The sequence below is a fragment of the Anguilla rostrata genome, chromosome 8 (assembly GCF_018555375.3).
Source record: "Anguilla rostrata isolate EN2019 chromosome 8, ASM1855537v3, whole genome shotgun sequence".
NCBI lineage: Eukaryota > Metazoa > Chordata > Actinopteri > Anguilliformes > Anguillidae > Anguilla > Anguilla rostrata.
The window spans coordinates 996,376-1,021,163 of NC_057940.1; the positions used below are offsets into that span (position 1 = coordinate 996,376).

Consider the following 24,788-nt stretch of genomic DNA (forward strand, 5'->3'; position numbering starts at 1 on the left):
CATGGCAATGCATACAAAGCGTTTGTTCAGGCACAGATCGCACCCACAGATTTCGAGGGAAAGTGTCTGAACTCCGACGCTCGTGCTAGTCCCTTTATGGCCGTCTCTTCAGACAAGCTCTGCCCCCCAGGATGAGTGACAGCTGTCCGTCCACCAGTCACAGGCGGAGAGCCGAGTCCAGCTGCCCTGCACCGCCATTTCACGATTCCAAGAGTGCTGTAACTGTGCAGGGGCCCAATGTGATATCTGTTCCAGGGGCCCAAAATCCACGTTGCCTCTTACAAGAGGCAGTGTCCTGCCACCCAGGGAAATGCTGACCACCGCCCACCATCACCAAGGATGCGAAAGCAGTTGTTGTGCAGACAGTGAGTCACTCATTTCTCTTTTGCTTATCCGAGACGATGAGATGTGCAGCATCAGACCGGGTTGTGAGACGACTGCCACCCTCTTACCTGAGTTACTATCCCTGGCCAAATGTGTATTTTGAAAGCGTTCACTCTTTTTTTAGGCTTATAGCGGCTTCTAAAAATTTAGGCTCATAAAAATTTGAAGGTCTCTGTAGCGGCAGTGTAGAACAGTGGGTAAGGAACTGGACTTGTAACCGAAAGGTCACAGGTTCGATTCCTGGGTTGGACACTGCCGTTGTACCCTTGAGTAAGGTACTTAACCTGCATTGCTTCAGTATATATCCAGCTGTATAAATGTACACTATGTAAAATGCTATGTAAAAGTTGTGTAAGTCGCTCTGGATAAGAGCGTCTGCTAAATGCTTGAAATGTAATGTAATGTGATGTAATTTGCAAACAAAACATTTGAGCAACCTAAACTGTGAAGTCATAGATAAGAACACTGGTGAAGTAAAAAAACAGTCAGTAATCTACCAGAATTTTATTGATATCTAATGGGTTAGTATTACAAATAATAATAATCATTATTAAATAATTATGCAGTATAATTACTGGAGCCAGGACTGTGTTGTATAACTAATCAAAGTAATAAAGATAAACAAATGAAAGAAGAGGGCAGGAGAGGGGGTGCAAGCCCCAAACCCCCCAGAGCCCATGCCCACCATCCCACAGCCCGGCCAACAAAATAAATGCCTAATAAAATAAAATAAAATAAACCAGATGAAAATACACAAACAAAGCAACCTCCCCCCCCAGCTTCCCCCCTCCCAGCTCCCTTCGCGCCGAGGTACGTCCCACGCACTCCTAAGCCAAGGATTTCAGTTCCATGCCCGGGCTGATTTTGGGAGTAGCCACAGACACTTCCCCGTCTGTCACCCCCTCCTTCCAGAGGCTGTTAGAACTGTTATGGACGGTGCCAGGCCCCGCCCCCGACCCCACCCCCGCCCCCTCATTGGCAGCTCCAGGTTGCCGCGGGCGACAGCAGAGGAACACTTTGGCGAGGTGGGCCCTGAACCTGTGGGTGAAGTGGGGTTGAAGCAGCAGTGGCAGTAGGCCAGGACGCGGGTGCAGGCCAGCGCCAGGTCCATCCGCACCCGGGAGTCACAGTCCGTGCCCCCCGTCCCATACATGGCCTCCAGCACCAGCAGCACGTTGTAGGGGCCCCAGCAGACGAAGAAGGCCGCCACGATGCACAGCACCACGGTCACCGTCCGGTGCCGGGCGTAGCAGTACACCACCACGGCCAGCGGCAGCAGGAACAGCAGGCCCACCTGCAGGAGGTAGGCCATCCAGTGTGCAGTTCGTATAGCCCCAGACTGCTTTTTGTCTTTGTTTTTGAACATCATAAAAAATATATAATTCTTCTTCTTCTTCTTCTTCTTCTTCTTCTTCTTCTTCTTCTTCTTCTTCTTCTTCTTCTTCTTCTTCTTCTTCTTCTTCTTCTTCTTCTTCTTCTTCTTCTTCTTCTTCTTCTTCTTCTTCTTCTTCTTCTTCTTCTTCTTCTTCTTCTTCTTCTTCTTCTTCTTCTTCTTCTTCTTCTTCTTCTTCTTCTTCTTCTTCTTCTTCTTCTTCTTCTTCTTCTTCTTCTTCTTCTTCTTCTTCTTCTTCTTCTTCTTCTTCTTCTTCTTCTTCTTCTTCTTCTTCTTAGTTTATGGCCACCAGCCAGCGACTCAAAGCAATTTACAGTGATGAGGGGGAAACTCCACCACCAACGTTTAATCAACCACTTGGTTGATGCACGGCAGCCATTTTGCAGGGGGGGGGGGCGATGGGGGGGAGTTGGAGGTTTGTTGGAGTCTGTCGAGCAGGGGGGAGGGGTGGGGGCAATTTGGACTCTCCAGTTTTCCTAACCTGCGTGTGTGTGTGTCTGGGTTCGTACGGTCATGAAAAACCTGGAAAAGTCATTGAAATTTAAAATGCAATTTCCAGGCCCTGGAAAAGTTATGGAAAATAATATTTTTTGGAAAAGTAATAGAAATATAGCTAAAGTTGCATAAAATATAATTACTAATTAATCCAATCATAAAAATAGTATGTATAGTAATAAAATGTAAATTGGCACGTAACCTTCGCGGTATTTTGGTGGTGTGAGAAGTTAATTCGGTCTGGCTCAGTCTGTTTACAGGCACGCCCAACAGGTACGCTTCAGCTAATGTAGCAGTTAGTAAACATAGGCCCTACTGTGCCGACAATATGCCAGGGAAGTGCAGCTTCAATAATATATCAGGGCTCAAAATTAACGTTTTAACTTGGTAGCACTGGTGTCATGTTCTGTGGTTTGTCTGTGTTTCCCTTTTTGGGCCGCCAGGTGGCGGCACTTCAGTTTTTAGCTCTGTCCTTTTACCCTGTTTAATTATGTATGTATGTAATGTATTATTGTTTTCAATTATTCTATTATTGTTTTTGGGTTGTCTCGTTTTCCCTTCCCACTCTGTGGCCTGATTGTTCATTGTGCCCTCCTGTGTCTCGTGTGGTGTCTATTTAAGTTCCCTTCTCCCTGCCTCAGGTGCTGGATCCTTGTTTGGTTGAGTGTGCTTCTGGTCATGTTTCTGCCCTGCGTGTTTCCTCCTGAGAGTAGCTCCCTGTGTATCTCTGCCCACGTTCTGTTTTGTGTGTTTTTGGATTCTTGGATTTTCTGTTTTCTGAGTTTTGCAGTTTTCTTTGTTTTTTGAGAGTTGCCCTGAGAGGCCTTTTGTTCCCTGCTTTAGTTCCTGTTCTGTTAAGTAAAGTCTTTGTTCATACCATTTGGAGTTTGGAGTTTTTTCCCCTCATTCTGCGTTTGAGTCCTAACCCCCCACGCACCTGACAACTGGTGCTCCCAACTTCAAAAAGTTAGGAGCACCCACCAAAATGTAAGGAGCACCAACAATATATGCAATAGTTTTTTTATTGATAAAAACGACAATATAACAGTACGGTTTACAAGTAACAGTTAAACTGTCACGCCTAAATGTGTCGACTCTTCAAGGAATTGCGTGTTATGCATTGAAACGACAAGGCGCTTCTCGTCACATTAATACCGCTAATTAAATCAACCGCCAGTAAACTGCATCGGAGAAATCAGCTGTTTCAACCGGGTCGCTACACGAAACGCTACGTTAACGTTTCAAAAAAATATGTTCGCTTCAAGTTTTCAGCTTTCGATAACGCTGATAAATTGAACATAAACTTTTGTCTTTAGGTAACATTAGTTAACGCGTTAGCTCTCTGTGTCGCGTGACAGTGGAGTGCAGCGAAAGGGAGTGATTGAAGGCTAATTTAAAATCAGCGTTAAAGGTAAGAATGTCAAGCTCACGATTGGTTAGAAGGGTCACCGTCAGCTCACAAGGCACATACTGACTGTACTAACTAGCGAATGTACAGAGAAAGAGACGTTCGACTGGAAAAAGAAAGAAAAAAAAAGGTCGCACCAGAACAATTATTTGCACTCGCACAAATGCTCCGAATTATATTTCGAGGTCGCACAGATTAAATTTCGGGAGCATATGCGACCAAAATGGTCGCAATTTCGAGCCCTGTTTGAGACATTGACAAAAATGTTAAATAATTCGAATTAAAATAAGAGAGAATGTATCTAAGTGCGTCTGTCTGGTGTTTATTTGTTTTAGAGAGGCACCATATGTTTCAGATGCAGACCTAATTTTACTTAGTGTTACAATAAATAATTTTAAATCGTCCCGCTGAGATAAAGTCATTTGTTTTGGTCATGGAAATTCAGTTAAAGGTTGTGGAGAAGTCATGGAAAAGTCATTGAAAATCATTGGTGAAAAAATGTATGAACCCTGGTGTGTGTATGTGTGTACTTGTGTGTGTGCATGCGTGTGCATGTGTGTGCTTGTGTGTGGGCATGCGTGTGTGCTTGTGTGCGTGCATGTGTGTGCGAGTGGGCAGAATTGGCAGTCTTCACCCAGACTGCATCGGCTTTAAAAAAAGATGGCTGGCGCCACTCAGTTTTGTCCGTGTCCCTTCCTCCCCCTGCTGGTAGGTTGATTTATTACAATTACGTTCACATTTATATTTACGTAACCCTGTGTTGTTTCTCTGACCTGAGCAGTGCCCTGTAGAAGCGCTTTGGCTGCGTGTCGATGCCAGAGACTGTAAACAACTCGCTCTACCATCTCTGAACAGCAGATGGCGGTGTGGTACAGACAGACGTGCGGATTGTGGCTTCGGAAACTCTGCCTCAGCCTGGACTCAGCACAGCTCGATGAACAGGTGATTACTGGCTTAACGCTTAAAAATTAGCTTTCCTGAGGAGCACAAACAGAAATGCTGAAGAAATAACTTTATTAGCTAAATGCACAAAGTTCATAGTTGGTGCATTGAATGGAGGTTCAGAGTTTACCTAACTACAACTATGACAGCCAGGGTTGTATTTTAGAAAAGGACACACACACACACACACACTGTACATACAAACATAGTCTGTTTAATTCTTGCTAATTTTCTGACCAATGATTTGTTGTTAAGACCATTAAAAGCTTAATATTTTAAAATATTAAGATATTTACAGGCAATTATATTGAATATGTGCTTTTTAAACAAGACATAAAAAGTGGCCACCACAGGTGTGTATGTATATTAAAAAAAAAAAAAAACAGTTATAGGAAGTGAAATGGAATTGCACTCTGTTTGACTCAAATGGGTAACATCCCCAGAAAGAAACCTTTCAGTGACTATACAGTAATATCTTATGATTGTCCCATCTTGTATTTCCATGGACTAAGCTTAAATGAAGCAAGACATTCGTACAATTTACAATACTAATATTATATTCATAATTTTGGAAGAAATGCAGTGCCACAAATGCAATTGTCTAGACAAAAAATCAAAAATGAATTTGCACTTTTTTAGTTTGCAATGAAATACTGAGAGATTGCATATATACATCAGGTTAAACTATGTACTGGATCAAAAACGTCTTGACCACAAGTTCATAAAATCTAAGGGTGGATATGTAGAACTACTATAGATTTATAAAGCAAAAACTAAGCAGTGTACCCAGCATCTCCAAATCTATTCAAAATGTCTGAATGATGCATTGCTGTAAATCACAACATATTCACGTATTTCACTACAAATCAACTGTTTTGACTCAAGAAACTCACTGTTGCATCATTTTCAGGTGGGAATTACAAGCTTTCCATCAGTACAGCGGTCTAAAATATCTAGGGTTCCAGAAACATATCCAAAATCTCTCCAAAATTGAATAAAATGGTTTTTGTCCATTATAAAGCATATAAATGAGCCCCTTATGAAGGTTTAAGATGGAACATTGCTATCAGATTAAAAATAATACAAAAATATTGTCACACAATGCAGTACAGTACTTAAATGTGTAACAATTAACTCTTGTATGTATTTCTATACTCTGTACTCTTGTATGTTTTCTTGTATGGGGATGGGACAACAATTTTTAACCATCACGTTTTGGCAATGTTCCAACTCTCACGTCATCACTGCTGCATGCTTCACAAAAATTATTACACTACTAACTAACGCTTATATTACAGTGTGAAATATCCACATTATATCATACCACTAACCTATTTAAAGACAGCTAGGTCTATCAGCAAACATATGGCGTAGCTATGCCCAGAAGTCCTCAATAATAATAGTATTTTCCAAGAAATTACGAAATATCGTTAAGCACGTTTCGTTAGGTGCAGCGTCTTTTACTGCTACCACAGAGTGTGCGTAAGTGAATGCGATGATAAGAAAATATTTGGTTACGCTGACCTAAAAAACGCTATTCCAAAAGTAAAATTAGACATTTTATACATCGTTAGAAGCTTATACTCTCACCTGAATAAATTAATTGTCAATCAAGCCAGACTGTACTATAAAGGGCGACAACGCTGTAAACAACACGTGCGGTATTACGCACAGCTATTTCTGAAGGTACCCAGGCATCACAAAAGCACATATATTACACAAACGGATTGTCTAAGACAATATATGAGCACTCAGTCTCAAAAGGGATATCTCTACATGTAAAACCAATGGTAAGGTTGCATATTTATTCAATATTTAGTCCCAGATATTGACTGTAGAATTACATGGTATCATTTTTAAAAACTTTTTCTCGTATATTTCGTTATTCAGTGAGCATTCACTGCTGTATTGGCATATCTTAGGGCTATTTTCGTGTTTATCTTGTTGCTATGACCGAATACGATTTTTTTAGTGGTGAAATAATATTTTTTATGAATGCCAAGATAGACAATATTGTCCATTGTCATGGGTGGGGGGTGTAGTTGCAGATGAGACTGCAGGGAGGGGGTGCTTGTTAAATGAACTACCAGAGCGACAATGGTGGCGCTGCGAAACTCCGTATTCAGCATAGTTGTCGTGTATCGTCTACCAATGAAACTAAAACAACTCGTTTCTATTTTCAACTCACACTTTGATTGCAGTAGCACCAAATGTCAGTAATCTCGGGGGCTTTGCGCTAAGAGGTTAAAGTATAAGCTTCACGCTTGTCCTGAGTTGCTTCAGTAAATACCCAGCTGTGTTTATGAACAACGTGTAACAAAAACATATATTTTCTAAGTGTTTTTTTTATTTTTTAGATAATTTGCCAAATAAAAAAATAAAAAAACAACTCATAAAATAGTGAGATATTTCTAGACAAGGCTGATTCTCACCATAGTGGTTCCAGGGAACTGAATGTCTTTGACTTTCAGTTCCAAGTATTTCAGGATGTCCCAATCTCCCCATCCCCGCTTCTGATTTTTTCCTTCTTTGTTTTTCTGCAGTTGCGCTGTGGCGACGGACGGAGAGGTAACTGCGGAACCTTTCGCTGCCGAAGACGTGGAGGGCGGGGTTGAGGAAGCAGTGGCAGTAGGCCAGGGCGTGGCACACGTAGTACGCATATGCCAGGCTCTCTTTGGCCTCGGGCCCTGTCAGCCCGGGGCAGCCCAGGAGCTGCAGGGCGCCCAGGATCAGCACCACGTTGTAGGGCGCCCAGCAGGCGAAGATCCCCAGCACCATGCAGAAGATCAGCCGCACGGCCTGCGCCCGCCTGGCCGACCTGCACCTGGACACGGTGGCCCAGATGCGCGCGTAGCAGAAGAGGATGAGGGCGAAGGGGAGGAGGAAGAACAGGCTGACCTGCACGGCGTAACCCAGCCTCCGGGACGCTCGCGGCGACGCACACCAGCCACAGGGAGGCACTAAAGAGCGCGACGCACAGCCGAGACTGCAGCCGCCGCATCAGCACGGCGTGGACCACGGCCAGGTAGCGGTCCACCGTCACCGCCGCCAGGAACGCCATGTAGCCGTAGAAGCCGAGGAAGAAGAGGAAGACGAGGAGGTGGCAGCCGGGCGTGCTGAAGACCCAGTGGTGCAGGTGATAGACGGCCCAGAAGGGCAGTGTCAGCGTGACTAGCAGGTCAGACACGGCCAGCTGCAGGAGGAAGAGCGTGGTGGTCTTCCTCAGGTCCTCCCGCACCAGCAGAGCCCAGAGCAGGAAGCTGTTCCCCACCAGGCTGAGGATGAAGATCAGGGTGTACAGAACGCTGGAGAATGTCCTGCCAAATTGCTGGGGCTCGTCCTCCCCCAGGATCACCAAAGAGCCGTTGTAGTTGTAGTCGTAGTCGTAGTAACCGTAATCCGTGGCGGCTTGGATTCCGTCAGACAAGGGAGAGGCTGTGAGAGCAGACGCCGTGTTTGTCGTCGTCCCCCACTCTGCAACCTGCCAATCTTTACTGATGAGACATTACAAACAATGAAATAGAGTACATGCAGAATATATATATATATATATTTAAAATGTCATTATATTATTATTATTATTATTATTATCATTATTATTATTATTATTATTGTTATTATAATAATATAATGACATTTAAAAAATATATATATATATATATATATATATATATATTTTAAATGTCATTATATTATTATAATAATAATAATAATAATAATAATACATATTTGCAATGTTTTAACAATGGTACATCTTAAAGGAAGAGTATATTGCTGAAAATATGGACATATATTATTATTATTATATAATAAAGTATTTGTAATATTTTAACAATGGTACATCTTAATGGAATAGTATATTGCTGAAAATATGGACATATATTATTATTATTATTATTTAAAAGACATGAAATTGTATGAAAACTGATATTATGTCATACAAATCTAGTAAAATTTCATTAACTTTATGTGATGAAAACATTGCTCTTACATGCATTTGAAAATGAATATATGAATATGAATATGTAAGAAGCTGAATGATCAGAAATGAACTCCTTACCTGTAGCACGGCAATCCATACAAAGCGTTTGTTCAGGCACAGATCACACCCACAGATTTCGAGGGAGAGTATCTGAACTCCGACGCTCGTGCTAGTCCCTTTATGGCCGCCTCTTCAGACAAGCTCTGCCCCCCAGGATGAGTGACAGCTGTCCGTCCACCAGCCACAGGCGGAGAGCCGAGTCCAGCTGCCCTGCACCGCCATTTCACAATTCCAAGAGTGCTGTATCTGTTCCAGGGGCCCAAAATCCCGGGCAGTGCCCCCAGTCGACAGGCAGTGTCCTGCCACCCAGGGCAAATCCTGACCACCGCCCACCATCGCCAAGGATGCGAAAGCAGTTGTTTGTGCAGACAGTGAGTCACTCATTTCTCTTTTGCACGCCTTGTCCTGAGACAGATAAGAATGTGTGATTCCACCCCCCCCCCCCCCCCCCCGCCCCCGCTGAGGCAGAGGAAAGCAGCATCCAGAAGACTGCGGGTTAGTGCAGACGACTGCCACCCTCTTACCTGAGTTACTATCCCCGGCCAAATGTGTATTTTGAAAGCGTTCACTCTTTTTTTAGGCTTATAGGGGCTTCTAGGCTCATAAAAATTTGAAGGTCTCTGGTAATTTGCAAACAAAACATTTGAACAACCAAAACTGTGAAGTCATAGATAAGAACACTGGTGAAGTAAAAAAACTGTCAATGATCTACCAGAATTTTATTGATATCTAATGGGTTAGTATTATAAATAATAATAATCATTATTAAATAATTATGCAGTATAATTACTGGAGCCAGGACTGTGTTGTATAACTAATCAAAGTAATAAAGATAAACAAATGAAAGAAGAGGGCAGGAGAGGGGGTGCAAGCCCCAAACCCCCCAGAGCCCATGCCCACCATCCCACAGCCCGGCCAACAAAATAAATGCATAATAAAATAAAATAAACAATCTCTCTCTCCCTCTCCCTCTCCCTCTCTCTCTCCCTCTCTCTCTGCCCCTCTCCCTCCCCCTCCCTTATGTGCTTATGTGTATGTGTGTGTGAGTGTGTATATGTGTGTGCGTGCGGGCGTGTGGGCATGTGTGTGTGTGATTGTGTATGTGTGTGTGCATGCGGGCAGGTGTGAGTGTGATGTGAATGTCTGGTTTGACGTGTTCTGTATTTCTCTGTAGCAGAAGCTCTGTGACCCCGAGCAGCACAATGGCAACCAGGTCCGTCGGAGAGAGCCAGCTGCAGAGAATCATCAGAGACCTGCATGGTACTGTGTGTGTGTGTGTGTGTGCATGCATGCGTGTGCGTGTGTGAGCATGTCTGCGTGTGTGTGTCTGTATGTGTGCCTGTGTGTGTGTGCGTGCGTGTTCACATGTGTGTCTGTGTATGTGCGTGTGTGCGTGTGCATGTGTGTGTATGTATTTGTCAGTCTGCTGATATATGAGAGCCATTTGTGCTGATTCTTTCCAAAAAAACAAATCAACTTTGCTAAAATATTGAAGACCATAAGCAAGCGTAGAAACACAAGATAGGTATTCAAGCTAAATACTGACTGCAAAAAGAGTATACAAAAGTTAGAATGCTCTCTCCCTCTCTCTCCCTCTTCCTCCCTCTCTCTCTCTCTCCCTCTCCCTCCCTCTCTCTAGAGAGTGGGGAGCCAGTGACAGATGACAACTCCAGCCTGCACAAGTTCTGCTACAAACTGGAGTACCTGCTGCAGGTAGACTGTCTGATCCACACCTGAGCAGTACTCTACCCACCCTGCTGCAGGTAGACTGTCTGATCCACTGAGCAGTACTTTTACCCACCCTGCTGCAGGAGACTGTCTGATCCACACCTGAGCAGTACTCTACCACACCCTGCTGCAGGTAGACTGTCTGATCACACCTGAGCAGTACTTACCCACCCTGCTGCAGGTAGACTGTCTGATCACACTGAGCAGTACTCTACCACCTGTGCAGGTAGACTGTTGATCCACACCTGAGCAGTACTTACCCACCCTGCTGCGGTAGACTGGTCTGATCCACACCTGAGCAGTACTCTACCCACCATGCTGCAGGTAGACTGTCTGATCCACACCTGAGCAGTACTTACCCACCCTGCTGCAGTTTAGACTGTCTGATCCACACTGAGCAGTATCTACCCACCTGCTGCAGGTAGACTGTCTATCACACACCTTAGCAGTCTCCTCCTCCCCACCCTGCTGCAGGTAGACTGTCTGTCCACATCCTGGCTACTCTACCACACCCTGCGCGGTAGACGTCTGATCCACACCCTGAGCAGTACTCTACCCACACCTGCTGCAGGTAGACTGTCTGATCCACACCTGAGCAGTACTCTACCCACCCTGCTGCAGGTAGACTGTCTGATCCACACCTGAGCAGTACTCTACCCACCCTGCTGCAGGTAGACTGTCTGATCCACACCGAGCAGTACTCTACCCACCCTGCTGCAGGTAGACTGTCTGATCCACACCTGAGCAGTACTCTACCCACCCTGCTGCAGGTAGACTGTTGATCCACACCTGAGCAGTACTCTACCACCCTGCTGCAGGTAGACTGTCTGATCCACACCTGAGCAGTACTCTACCACCCTGCTGCAGGTAGACTGTCTGATCCACACCTGAGCAGTACTCTACCCACACCTGCTGCAGGTAGACTGTCTGATCCCACCTGAGCAGTACTCTACCCACCCTTGCAGGTAGGATCGTGTGTCTGATCTCTCGCTTGGCAGTTGATTACAGTGGCCCTGCGCAGGTGGAGTGTTGATGTAACGTCTGGTTGACGTGCGTATTCTTCTGACCAGAGCTGACCCCCACCTGGCAGTACTGTCCGTCGGAAGACCACTGAGCAGACTCTACCCACCCTGCTGCAGGTAGACTGTTGTCATCACTGAGCAGTTGACTCTACACTGTCTGCAGGTGACTGTCTGATCCACTGAGCAGTACTCTACCACTTGCTGCAGGTAGACTGTCTGATCCACCTGGCAGTATCTACCCACCCTGCTGCAGGTTAGACTGTCTGATCCACTGAGCAGTACTCTACCACCTGCTGCAGTAGACTGTCTGATCCACCTGAGCAGTATCTACCCACCTGCTGCAGGTAGACTGTCTGATCCACACCTGAGCAGTACTCTCCCACCCTGCTGCAGTAGACGTCTGATCCACACCTGAGCATACTCTACCCACCTGCTGCAGGTAGACTGTCTGATCACACTGAGCGTACTTACCCACCCTGCTGCAGGTAGACTGTCTGATCCACACCTGAGCAGTACTCTACCCACCCTGCTGCAGGTAGACTGTCTGATCACACCTGAGCAGTACTCTACCCACCCTGCTGCAGGTAGACTGTCTGATCCACACCTGAGCAGTACTCTACCCACCCTGCTGCAGTAGACTGTCTGATCCACACACCTAGTACAAGTACTCTACCCACCTGCTGCAGGTAGACTGTCTGATCCACACCTGAGCAGTACTCTACCCACCCTGCTGCAGGTAGACTGTCTGATCCACACCTGAGCAGTACTCTAACCCCCTGCTGCAGGTAGACTGTCTGATCCACACCTGAGCAGTACTTCCCACCTGCAGGTGAGTTGACAACCTGGCAGTACTCACCACCCTGCTGCAGGTAGACTGTCTGATCCACACTGAGCAGTACTCTACCCCCTGCTGCAGGTAGACTGTGATCCACACCTGAGCAGTACTCTACCCACCTGCTGCAGTAGACTGTCTGATCCACCCTGAGCAGTACTCTACCCACCTGCTGCAGGTAGACTGTCTGATTTCCTACCACCACTGACTGCATCACCTACACTCACCCTGCTGCAGGTAGACTGTCTGATCCACACCTGAGCAGTACTCTACCCACCCTGCTGCAGGTAGACTGTCTGATCCACACTCTAGCAGTCTATTACCCACCTGCTGAGGTAGACTGTCGATCCACACCTGAGCATACTTACACCTGCTGCAGTAGACTGTCTGATCCACACCTGAGCAGTACTCTACCCACCCTGCTGCAGGTAGACTGTCTGATCCACACCTGAGCAGTACTCTACCCACCCTGCTGCAGGTAGACTGTCTGATCACACCTGAGCAGTACTCTACCACCTGCTGCAGGTAGACTGTCTGATCCACACCTGAGCAGTACTCTACCCACCCTGCTGCAGGTAGACTGTCTGATCCACACCTGAGCAGTACTCTACCCACCTGCTGCAGGTAGACTGTCTGATCCACACCTGAGCAGTACTCTACCCACCCTGCTGCAGGTAGACTGTCTGATCACACCTGAGCAGTACTCTACCCACCCTGCTGCAGGTAGACTGTCTGATCCACACCTGAGCAGTACTCTACCCACCCTGCTGCAGGTAGACTGTCTGATCCACACCTGAGCAGTACTCTACCCACCCTGCTGCAGGTAGACTGTCTGATCCACACCTGAGCAGTACTCTACCCACCCTGCTGCAGGTAGACTGTCTGATCCACACCAGAGCAGTACTCTACCCACCCTGCTGCAGGTAGACTGTCTGATCCACACCTGAGCAGTACTCTACCCACCCTGCTGCAGGTAGACTGTTTGATCCACACCTGAGCAGTACTCTACCCACCCTGCTGCAGGTAGACTGTCTGATCCACACCTGAGCAGTACTCTACCCACCCTGCTGCAGGTAGACTGTCTGATCCACACCTGAGCAGTACTCTACCCACCCTGCTGCAGGTAGACTGTCTGATCCACACCTGAGCAGTACTCTACCCACCCTGCTGCAGGTAGACTGTCTGATCCACCCCTGAGCAGTACTCTACCCACCCTGCTGCAGGTAGACTGTCTGATCCACACCTGAGCAGTACTCTACCCACCCTGCTGCAGGTAGACTGTCTGATCCACACCTGAGCAGTACTCTACCCACCCTGCTGCAGGTAGACTGTCTGATCCACACCTGAGCAGTACTCTACCCACCCTGCTGCAGGTAGACTGTCTGATCCACACCTGAGCAGTACTCTACCAACCCTGCTGCAGGTAGACTGTCTGATCCACACCTGAGCAGTACTCTACCCACCCTGCTGCAGGTAGACTGTCTGATCCACACCTGAGCAGTACTCTACCCACCCTGCTGCAGGTAGACTGTCTGATCCACACCTGAGCAGTACTCTACCAACCCTGCTGCAGGTAGACTGTCTGATCCACACCTGAGCAGTACTCTACCCACCCTGCTGCAGGTAGACTGTCTGATCCACACCTGAGCAGTACTCTACCCACTCCCAGGGCTATTACCATGGTTAACCTGTAGACATGTATACCCCTGTGTGCTTTGTTTGCAAGTGTAACTAGCAGCCTTGCTTTTTTTCACATTTGTGGTTGCTATTGTTAGAGTACAATAGCTGGTTTAGTAATGTAGCTGTTGCTGCCCCCGGTCCACAGTCCCTCTACCCCAGTGCTGTTGGGCTCGTTTCAGGCTCGTTTTTGCTCATTAGTCTCAGGACAGTTGGCACACTGGCTGGCGCGGGAAGCTGACCCGCCTGGGCACTGGCTGGTAGAGCGAGGGTGGGTTTCGGGTTCTTTAGAACGGAGGTCCTCTGTTTCGCCCCCCCCCCCCCAGTTTGACCAGAAGGAAAAGAGCACGCTGCTGGGCACCCGGAAGGACTACTGGGACTACTTCTGCGACTGCCTGTCCAAGACAAAGGGAGCTAACGACGGGATCCGCTTCGTCAAGTCCATCGCAGAGGTACCGCGCACCAAACATCCTGCTGTTCGGCAGAGCAGAGTTATACTCGCAGCTGATCATGACACACACACTGCACTGAGCAGAGTTATACTCGCAGCTGATCATGACACACACACTGCACTGAGCAGAGTTATACTCGCAGCTGATCATGACACACACACTGCACTGAGCAGAGTTATACTCGCAGCTGATCATGACACACACACTGCACTGAGCAGAGTTATACTCGCAGCTGATCATGACACACTCACTGCACTGAGCAGAGTTATACTCACAGCTGATCATGACACACACACTGAGCAGAGTTATACTCACAGCTGATCATGACACACACACACTGAGCAGAGTTATACTCACAGCTGATCATGACACACACACTACACTGAGCAGAGTTATACTCGCAGCTGATCATGACACACACACTACACTGAGCAGAGTTATACTCGCAGCTGATCATGACACACACACTGCACTGAGCAGAGTTATACTCGCAGCTGATCATGACACACACACTGCACTGAGCAGAGTTATACTCACAGCTGATCATGACACACACACTGCACTGAGCAGAGTTATACTCACAGCTGATCGTGACACACACACTGAGCAGAGTTATACTCACAGCTGAATAGCTACCACTCTCGAAGACGCAAAAAGCATTGAAGTGCTGATTGAAAAACTGTCAAGTGCAGAAAACAATTTGTGTTGTTTTAACTTTGTAAAAATGAACCACTGGTTTCGAAACAGACTGGATGTGTTTATGTTAAGTGCTTCTGCAGTTTCACTGTGTATATGTGAATATGAGGAGTGTGAAACATCGCTAAATTTCCTCGGTTAGGTGTGCATGCGTATTTTTATTTTTTTTTACAGGAAAAGTAGAATTTCTCTGCATTTCACTGAAGTGAATCTCATCTTTTGTTTCATGTTGCAAAAGGGACTGCTTGTTTTAAACGTGTGAAAGTTTCAGAGCATTCCGTTACATCACAAACAAGATATTCACTAAAGTTCCTTTTGATTTTGGATGGGTGATGGTGCAGCTGATCAAAAAAAAAAAACGGAAATAATTGGTCGCCATGTTTCACAGCTTGTCAGCGATATTATTATACGAGCTGTAAAGGTCACCCTAAAACTTAAAAAGCAGATGTCTAACCCTCCGAAACTGAGCTGCCGCCCAGCAACACCTCCGCCCACCTAAGTCACGTCTGACATTACTCTGGCATTGAGGACCAGCAGAAATGTTGCAGGGGCGTTGCTTTAGCAAATGTTGGAGAAAAGCAAATTGCAGGCACTGCTCTTTGAGAAAACGGCAGTGATTGATCTTGCCACATTGTGTTCAGTCGGTTTCTACTGATATTTATATGTATGTATTTTTTTTATTCTATATTTTGAACTACATTGAGTTTGATGTAAAGTACAGATTGATTCAAAATGCATTTTTGAAAATAGTGGCTACTGCAGTAGTACTTCTACAATATTTATGCCTGCAATAGTTATTTTCCTAAATGTAGCATACATTGTGTACTGTCCATTTCAAGCCTTCAGATTCTCCATTAATTACCTTTTTTCAGTGGCAACAGAAGAGTTTTGCTGATGTAAATACTGAGTAGTCTGTGACAGTGGCTCAAATGTCTGATAAAATTTAGGAAAGTATTCTATCTTGATTTTAAATATGAAGTGGATCATTGTGGTCTTGGTTTTGGCTGTAATGTTCAGCTGGCTTGGGTTCTGTGATGTCATAGTCCTGCAGGTCGCCCGGTCACCCGAATCTTACAGCTGACGTGTTGTCAGGCCAGGGTGACAGAGTAGTGTGATGTTGTCATGCCGATGAGCTGCCGGGATGACAGTGTGGTGTTGTCATGCCGATGAGTTGCCAGGGTGACCATGTAGTATCTTGTTTTCTAGCTAAAGACATCGCTGGGGAAGGGCAGAGCCTTCATTCGATACTGTCTGGTACACCAGCGGCTGGCTGACACACTCCAGCAGTGCCTTATGAACCAGGGAGTCACCAGGTAAACACACACACACACACACACACACACACACACACACACACACACACACACAAACCCAGGTTACAAGTGTTAGGATATTTTGCCCTTATTCGTGGAGTCAAATGCAGGACGATGAAGAACACGCTGACAACGTTTCCTCAGAGGATTTGTGGTTTAATTCAATGCGCAAGGGAGAGACAGTACTTTGTGGGGAAGAAGGATTGAGCTGCGCTTCATGTTGTGTTGGACTCGTGTACTTTCTCAGACGAGTCAGGTGAATCCATGTTGGTATTCCGGTCAAGCGGGCAGCTGATGGGGTGGTGAGTAACACAGTATGTTGTCCAGTCCAGTGAGGGCCGAATGTCTTTTTCTGGAAGGACTTCACCAGGACTTGGTCTCCGGGTTGGACTGCGGGGCTCTCCTCCAGGTCTGTCACTGGATCCGGTTTTGTCCGTGGGTCCTGTGGTACACACTGAGACAAAAGCTTACAATATTCCAGCAACCTATCTCCCATCACCTGCAATTCTCCTCCTGCAATACACAAATCCCCGGGAGTCCTCATGGGTCTACCTGTTAGTATTTCAAAAGGAAAGAGTGATTCAGGATTAGTGGGGCCTGCTCTTAGGGAAAGAAGGACAGCCGGTAAGTGTGAAACCCAGTCTTCTCCAGTGCCTGCAAACAACTGTTTGGTTAGTTTGTTTTTTAAGCTGCGGTTCGCACGTTCCACCAGACCGGAGCTTTGGGGATGAAAAGGGCAGTGAAACTTTTGTTTAATCCCCAGTGCTCGGCATACTGTTTTAATGATTTTTCCTGTAAAGTGAGTACCTTGATCACTGTCAATAGCACATGGCACACCCCATCTTGGAATTATTTCGGTTAATAGCACTTTGGCTACGTCAGTTGCTGTGTTGTGCGCTGTTGGAAATGCTTCTACCCATTTAGTAAAATGATCAATGAGCACCAGCACATATTTCTTTCCCCTACATCCTGGTAGAGGACCGATGAAATCAATTTGCAATTGGGCAAACGGTTGTTCTGGTCTGGGCTGTTGTCTCATTCTCACTTCGATGGTTGGTCCGGGGTTGCATCGAGAGCATGTGATACACCTGCGGACATAGTCATTGATGTTAGTGTTTAATTTTGGATGCCACCATGTTTGCTTCATCCGATGTTGCATGCGCCATGCTCCATCATGTCCTAAGGAGTGATATAAGCTAACCATAGTACTCATCAAAACAGCTGGTAGGATCACTGTGTTGTTTGGACCCCTCCATATGTTGTCTTCATCTGCCCACCTATTCCCATTTGAGTGTAGGTCTGTACCTTTTGTGTGAGCTTTAATTTTAATTACTGCCACTTTGGTAGTTCAGTGGCTTTATGCAATTTCCCCCATTTTGTATTGGTGATCCTGCACTGGTGGTAAATCCCCTGTTAGCCCACAAGTTCAGGTAATCATGTACTACTCCAAATGCATAACGTGAGTCAGTGTATATGTTTACATTGTTCCCTCGCATTACTGTACACGCTTCTGCCAAAGCCCATAATTCCGCAACTTGTGCTGACTGATTCACCAGTCTACCATGTTTCACTAACTGTCCGTTTTGTGTTTTGTGTTTTTTTCCATCTATATAAAAAGATGAACCATCAACATATAGGCCAAATGCGCCCTGAATGGCGATTTCTTTCACGGTTATCAAAATTACCTTCCCCTTCTACACAACAGTGATGAGGTTGTCCCTCATCAGGATTTGGGAATAGGGTAGCTGGGTTCAAAGTAGTTATATGTTTTAAATGTACTGATGGCATCCGAAGACTTGCGAAGTGCGAAGTTTTTTGTTTTAAAATGGAAAAAGCCGTCTCACACTCAGACGACCATTCTATCCCGTCATGTGGACCCCCGCTCCCTTTAAGAGGTCGTTTATCGGTTGAACAATTGTTGAGTAGTTGGGTATATGGGTCCGACAATAATTAAAAATACCAAGTATTTTGCGTAGCGCTCGTACTATAGTAGGTCGCCGCCACTCTGTTATGGCTTCAATTCGGTTTGTGGTCATTCTCTTACACCCCTGTGAAACCATATACCCTAGATAAACGACTTCTGTTTGTGCGATCTGTGCTTTGCGTGGGTTACACTTCACACCATGTTTTGCCAGATGTTTTTAAATAACATCTAAGTCTCTGCAATGCGTGTCCGTATTTTGTACGAAATTAATAAATCATCGACATATTGGCACACACATGATTTAATTTCAGGGAGGCTATTAATTACATCAGCTAACACACATTGCTGCATATTTACCTTTCTCTTTATTGTTTTTCTGTTGGGACCACCATACGTTCAGTGCCTTCTCTGAAATTACACCGGAGTCATTTTTGCTAGGGAATGGGGGATTAGTTCTCATTGCTTTCCCATAGCTTTTAACGCCGCTGCCATTAGATCCCCGCATAAAACTTCTTTCTCCGTCATCATTCCCGTAGTTGGTAGCCCTTCAGAATTACGCAGATTAGCTATTATGAGCCGTTAACTACACGAAAGTAAAATATGCGCTTTTACTCTTATATTATATGGGTTATATATACTATATTGTGTACACATATAACAAACATATCACGTAGGCCTAACACGACAATACGTTATTCTGTAGACATGACAACACTGATGGAGCTCCGAACAAAACAACATTGAGTGCACTTTCTCGCATTCACTCGCATTGGTAAACAACCAAGGTTCTCTTCTTGCACACACTTTGGCACGCAGCCCAGTTTTTTCACAATTTGCAGTGTTACTCCGAAACACTTAGGCTACTAACAGCAATCAGCAACACCAAAACTTGTCCAACAAATTATTACACAGACGCTCCCTCGTCTGATGTGTTCTGACCCAAAACGACACACACAGGAAATATCACGTTACTGTTTTAAGGAAGGTGGACGCTACTTCGCCCGTGAGCCCGACGTGGCTCGAAACGTGTCCTTCTGCCAAATACCGGCACACGTTACTGTTTTAAGGAAGGTGGACGCTACTTCGCCCGTGAGCCCGACGTGGCTCGAAACGTGTCCTTCTGCCAAATACCGACACACGTTACTGTTTTAAGGAAGGTGGACGCTACTTCGCCCGTGAGCCCGACGTGGCTCGAAACGTGTCCTTTTGCCAAATACCGACACACGTTACTGTTTTAAGGAAGGTGGACGCTACTTCGCCCGTGAGCCCGACGTGGCTCGAAACGTGTCCTTTTGCCAAATACCGACACACGTTACTGTTTTAAGGAAGGTGGACGCTACTTCGCCCGTGAGCCCGACGTGGCTCGAAACGTGTCCTTTTGCCAAATACCGACACACGTTACTGTTTTAAGGAAGGTGGACGCTACTTCGCCCGTGAGCCCGACGTGGCTCGAAACGTGTCCTTCTGTCAAATACCGACACACGTTACTACCGACGCATTTCTCAGCGTCGAGGACCCGACGTGGTCCGGAACGTTACGTGACTTCACCCAGCACGCAGACGTTACTAAGGAAAGTGGACGCTACTTCGCCCGTGAGCCCGACGTGGCTCGAAACGTGTCCTTCTGTCAAATACCGACACACGTTACTACCGACGCGTTTCTCAGCGTCGAGGACCCGACGTGGTCCGGAACGCTGCCGTGCTCTACTTCAGCACGCAGACGTTACTGAACAGATTGACGCTCCCGCGTACTGTTAATACTGCTAGCACTACCACATTAAAATGACGTCAACATTAAAAGACAAACTCATTATCAGTTGTTACATCAAAGTCCCGTCCACGTAACTATTTCTTAAAATACAGAACAGGAGTCACTTCCAAATTGCACCAAGGAAAATCAACGCCTAATGAAGGTGGTAAGTTGTGTTTAATAAAAGATACTCACCTTCTTGTTGATTCTCGTTGTTTCAAGTGGAAGATATTTCCTGTCCCTTCGTGGTTGCCAAAACTGTTAGGATATTTTGCCCTTATTCGTGGAGTCAAATGCAGGACGATGAAGAACACGCTGACAAAGTTTCCTCAGAGGATTTGTGGTTTAATTCAATGCGCAAGGGAGAGACAGACCCAGCACACTCGGGCGCTGCGCTGAGAGAATCTCTGCCCATCACACTGTGTGGTGTCTAGATATACAGTTTTCATTCATACACATCAAAAGGTTGAGTTAAGTGGCGGGAAGAGACAAATGGTCTTGTCCCTTCCTGTGGACCCTCGCAGCCATTTAGCATAGGAATGTGACCTCCTTGCTGCAGACACTAGAGGTGTTATACGGAGACACACTACAGAGGTGCTAGACATACAGGCATACAAACTACAGACACAGCATGGTAGGAAAAGGAAACACAATACACTACATACAGTCTAATATATATATAGTATTACATAGTTACTAAAACAGGGAACCTATCAAAGGGAATGGCTGAATCAAATATTCTTACAGATTATTACATTCATACATGTTATGCATGAAAGTTTATACATAAATTGTATCTATTAACTCTAATGAACTGTCCACAGGGAGGAATGTGCACCCTTTAGAGGAAGTGGAGAGGGTGGTGGACCAGTGTCACTGGTGTATTCTGAGTCACCCCACAGGACTTCCATATGGTAATATAAGGTGTTAATCACCCCCCTGGTTTCTGGTTTACACCAGCATACACTGTTCAGATGGGGACCATTCATTTACCTACTACTGATGCCAGTGAGTCCAACAGCTTGGCCACGTGGGATGATGCCTACCTGGTTCCTCAGTCAAATGTGTTTGCAGGTATTCATGCTCAGGTGAAGAAAGCTCTAATGGAGAGTGATTCAACACTACTCAAAACAAAAAATGGAGGTGAGCTTGGCCCAGGCAGAGGCCACAGTCCTGAAGCGACAAGGATGCTCTGATGAGAACACATTTTTGGAACTGGATATTCCTGGCTATTGTAGGTCTAATAGTAATTCGTATCCTCAATGGTCAAACACAGTGTTATTGCTGCCGCAAACAGAAAAAAAACAGTTGGAGAAAGTCATTGATAGAAATGAAACTGTGGGATGGCTCAGAAATAACCCCTGAATAATTTGTGTGCTTTTGTTTTAATTTTTATGTTTTATTTTTGCTTCATATTCTTTTCTATACATATACCTTTGATTATAGAAGACTTTCTTATAAAAAATAAAATAAAAAAAAGTAGGGAAAATGTTGGAAAACATGGAAGCCACAGTTCTACCCTTCTGAGGTGTCTCACATTGTAGTGGGACAGCTGCAGATAAGATTGATTGTTTACCACCACACTCAGTTAAATTGACCTTTAATCACACCCTTTGTGCTACATCCTCTCCCTTTGATATGCAGTACCATCGTGTGATATCCTGTACCCCCTACTTCAGTCCAACTTCCCCACACCTTGTTTTCCCCCCCCCCCTACCTCGCCCCCCCTTCCACATGATGTGTTTAAGATATCCTCCTCTCCCTTTGATATGCAGTATCCTCTACCCCCTACTTCAGTCCAACTTCCCCACACCTTGTTTCTTCCCCCCCCCAATGTCTGATTACCTCGCCCCCCCCTTCCCCATGATGTGTTTAAGATAACCATTTGGCCCTTTGTGTCCTTGAAGGAACAGGGTATAAGTATTCACTGTCTCCGTCATTTGTCGGTTCTGTGTTTATCTGTACTTGGGTAACAGACCCACTAGTTCCTTTGCTACATTAAACGACCTATTTTGAAACGAAGACGTGCCTGCATTTATTTTTCTACTTACAAAAGTACGGCGGAATAAATTGAACTCTTAAAAATTCCACACGCGTGTGCTTGTGTGTGTGCATGCGCGTGTGCTTGTGTGTGTGCATGCGCGTATGCTTGTGTGTGTGCATGCGCATGTGCTTGTGTGCATGCTTGTGTGCGTGCATGCATGCATGTGTGTATGTGTGTGCATGCGTGTGTGTATGTGTGTGCTTGTGTGTGTGCATGCGTGTGTGCTTGTGTGCGTGCATGCGTGTGTGCTTGTGTGCGTGCATGTGTGTGCTTGTGTGCGTGCACCAGCTCTGAACAGCAGATGGCGCTGTGGTACAGACAGACGTGCAGATTGTGGCTCCGGAAACTCTGCCTCAGCCTCGACTCAGCACAGCTCGATGAACAGGTGATTACTGGCTTAACGCTTAAAAATTAGCTTTCCTGAGGAGCACAAACAGAAATGCTGAAGAAATAACTTTATTAGCCAAATGCACAAAGTTCATAGTTGGTGCATTGAATGGAGGTTCAGAGTTTACCTAACTACAACTATGACAGCCAGGGTTGTATTTTAGAAAAGGACACACACACACTGTACATCCAAAAATACATATTATTAGCAATGATAATTTGATAACATGAAATGTTATACATTTCTTTTTAAATGTAAAAAAAAAAAAAAAGGTCCCAGTGATCTGATGCATTGTCTTTGATGTGAAAATACTTATTTTTTTCCGATAACTTGCACTACTTCCTGTTGCAGAGTTGGCTTTACTGAGCCAACCTGTAAAAGCATCCTTGGTCATGAGACACACCGACCACACTGGAATGACATGTCAGCCTCACAGGAAATGCTTCAACCACCAACACACCCATCTTGGTTAGCAAAGGCTTATGAAGCAACAGGTACTGCGATACGCTGTAGATTATAACCCTAGATTCTTCCAACATTCGTACACTTCTAAAACAATTCTAGCATTTCTAAAATAATAAGATATTTACAGGCAATTATATTGAAACTGTGCTTTTTAAACAAGACATAAAAAGTGGCCACCACAGGTGTGTATGTATATTTAAAAAAAAAAAAACAGTTATAGGAAGTGAAATGGAATTGCACTCTGTTTGACTCAAATGGGTAACATCCCCAGAAAGAAACCTTTCAGTGACTATACAGTAATATCTTATGATTGTCCCATCTTGTATTTCCATGGACTAAGCTTAACCCCTTAATCTTGCCAATCCTTGCCCATTTAGGGGGTACCCTATTTAAAGCTTTATACCTCCAGATGTGAACACCACAGAGACTCGAAAAATGGCTTAAATGAAGCAAGACATTTGTACCATTTACCATACTAATGCAGATTACTTTATATGCATAATTTTGGAAGAAATACAGTGCCACAAATGCAATTGTCTAGACAAAAAATCTAAAATGAATTTGCACTTTTTTAGTTTGCAATGAAATACTGATAGATTGCATATATACATCAGGTTAAACTATACATACTGTACTGGATCAAAAACTTCTTGACCACAAGTTCATAAAATCTAAGGGTGGATATGTAGAACTACTATAGATTTATGAAGCAAAAACTAAGCAGTGTACCCAGCATCTCCAAATCTATCCAAAATGTCTGAATGATGCATTGCTGTAAATCACAACATATTCACATATTTCACTACAAATCAACTGTTTTGACTCAAGAAACTCACTGTTGCATCATTTTCAGGTGGGAATTACAAGCTTTCCATCAGTACAGTGGTCTAAAATATCTAGGGGTCCAGAAACATATCCAAAATCTCTTCAAAAATGAATAAAATGATTTTTGTCCATTATAAAGCATATAAATGAGTTCCTTATGAAGGTTTAAGATGGAACATTGCTATCAGATTAAAAATAACGCAAAAATATAGTCACACAATGCGGTGCAGTACCTAAATGTGTAATAATTAACTCTTGTGTGTATTTCTATACTCTGTACTGTCGTATGTTTTCTTGTATGGGGATGGGACGACAATTTTTAACCGTCACGTTTTGGCAATGTTCCAACTCTCACGTCATCACTGCTGCATGCTTCACAAAAATGATTACACTACTAACTAACGCTTATATTACAGTGTGAAATATCCACATTATATCATACCACTAACCTATTTAAAGACAGCTAGGTCTATCAGCAAACATATGGCGTAGCTATGCCCAGAAGTCCTTAATAATAATAGTATTTTCCAAAAAATTATGAAATATCGTTAAGCACGTTTCGTTAGGTGCAGCGTCTTTTACTGCTACCACAGAGTGTGCGTAAGTGAATGCGATGATAAGAAAATATTTGGTTACGCTGACCTAAAAAACGCTATTCCAAAAGTAAAATTAGACATTTTATACATCGTTAGAAGCTTATACTCTCACCTGAATAAATTAATTGTCAATCAAGCCAGACTGTACTATAAAGGGCGACAATGCTGTAAACAACACGTGCGGTATTACGCACAGCTATTTCTGAAGGTACCCAGGCATCACAAAAGCACATATATTACACAAACGGATTGTCTAAGACAATATATGAGCACTCAGTCTCAAAAGGGACATCTCTACATGTAAAACCAACGGTAAGGTTGCATATTTATTCAATATTTAGTCCCAGATATTGACTGTAGAATTACATGGTATCATTTTTAAAAACTTTTTCTTGTTTATTTCGTTATTCAGT

At 44.8% G+C, this 24,788-nt stretch overlaps 2 protein-coding genes and 1 long non-coding RNA gene across 3 annotated transcripts in view; 2 read left to right on the forward strand and 1 right to left on the reverse strand.

The window, feature by feature from the left end:
* Positions 1-1,279: 1,279 nt before the first annotated feature.
* On the reverse strand, positions 1,280-9,000 carry LOC135260282 (chemokine XC receptor 1-like). The gene is made up of 4 exons (XM_064345522.1): positions 8,988-9,000; positions 7,535-8,057; positions 7,185-7,446; positions 1,280-1,678 (listed from the first exon to the last, which is right to left on the reverse strand). Exons 1-4 carry the CDS (start codon positions 8,998-9,000, stop codon positions 1,280-1,282), a joined length of 1,197 nt encoding a protein of 398 aa, XP_064201592.1.
* A 1,301-nt stretch (positions 9,001-10,301) lies between these two features.
* Positions 10,302-16,384, forward strand: LOC135260467 (uncharacterized). The gene is made up of 3 exons (XR_010331580.1): positions 10,302-10,377; positions 14,250-14,375; positions 16,278-16,384. It is a non-coding gene; the product is annotated as an uncharacterized LOC135260467 (long non-coding RNA).
* Positions 16,385-22,374: 5,990 nt separating this feature from the next.
* Positions 22,375-24,788, forward strand: part of LOC135260283 (FYVE and coiled-coil domain-containing protein 1-like) — a 32,381-nt gene continuing 29,967 nt past the window's right edge. The window contains exon 1 of the mRNA XM_064345523.1: positions 22,375-22,486. Coding sequence (XP_064201593.1) covers positions 22,403-22,486 — 84 coding nt within the window. The 5' untranslated portion in view covers positions 22,375-22,402. The remainder of the gene's footprint in view (positions 22,487-24,788) is intronic.

Coding starts and splice junctions, on each gene's coding strand:
- LOC135260282 (XM_064345522.1), bottom strand. Junction 7,447..7,534: donor GCGAGCGTCCCGGAGGCTGG/GTTACGCCGTGC, acceptor CACCGTGTCCAG/GTGCAGGTCGGCCAGGCGGG. Junction 1,679..7,184: donor GGTTCCGCAGTTACCTCTCC/GTCCGTCGCCAC, acceptor TACCTCCTGCAG/GTGGGCCTGCTGTTCCTGCT.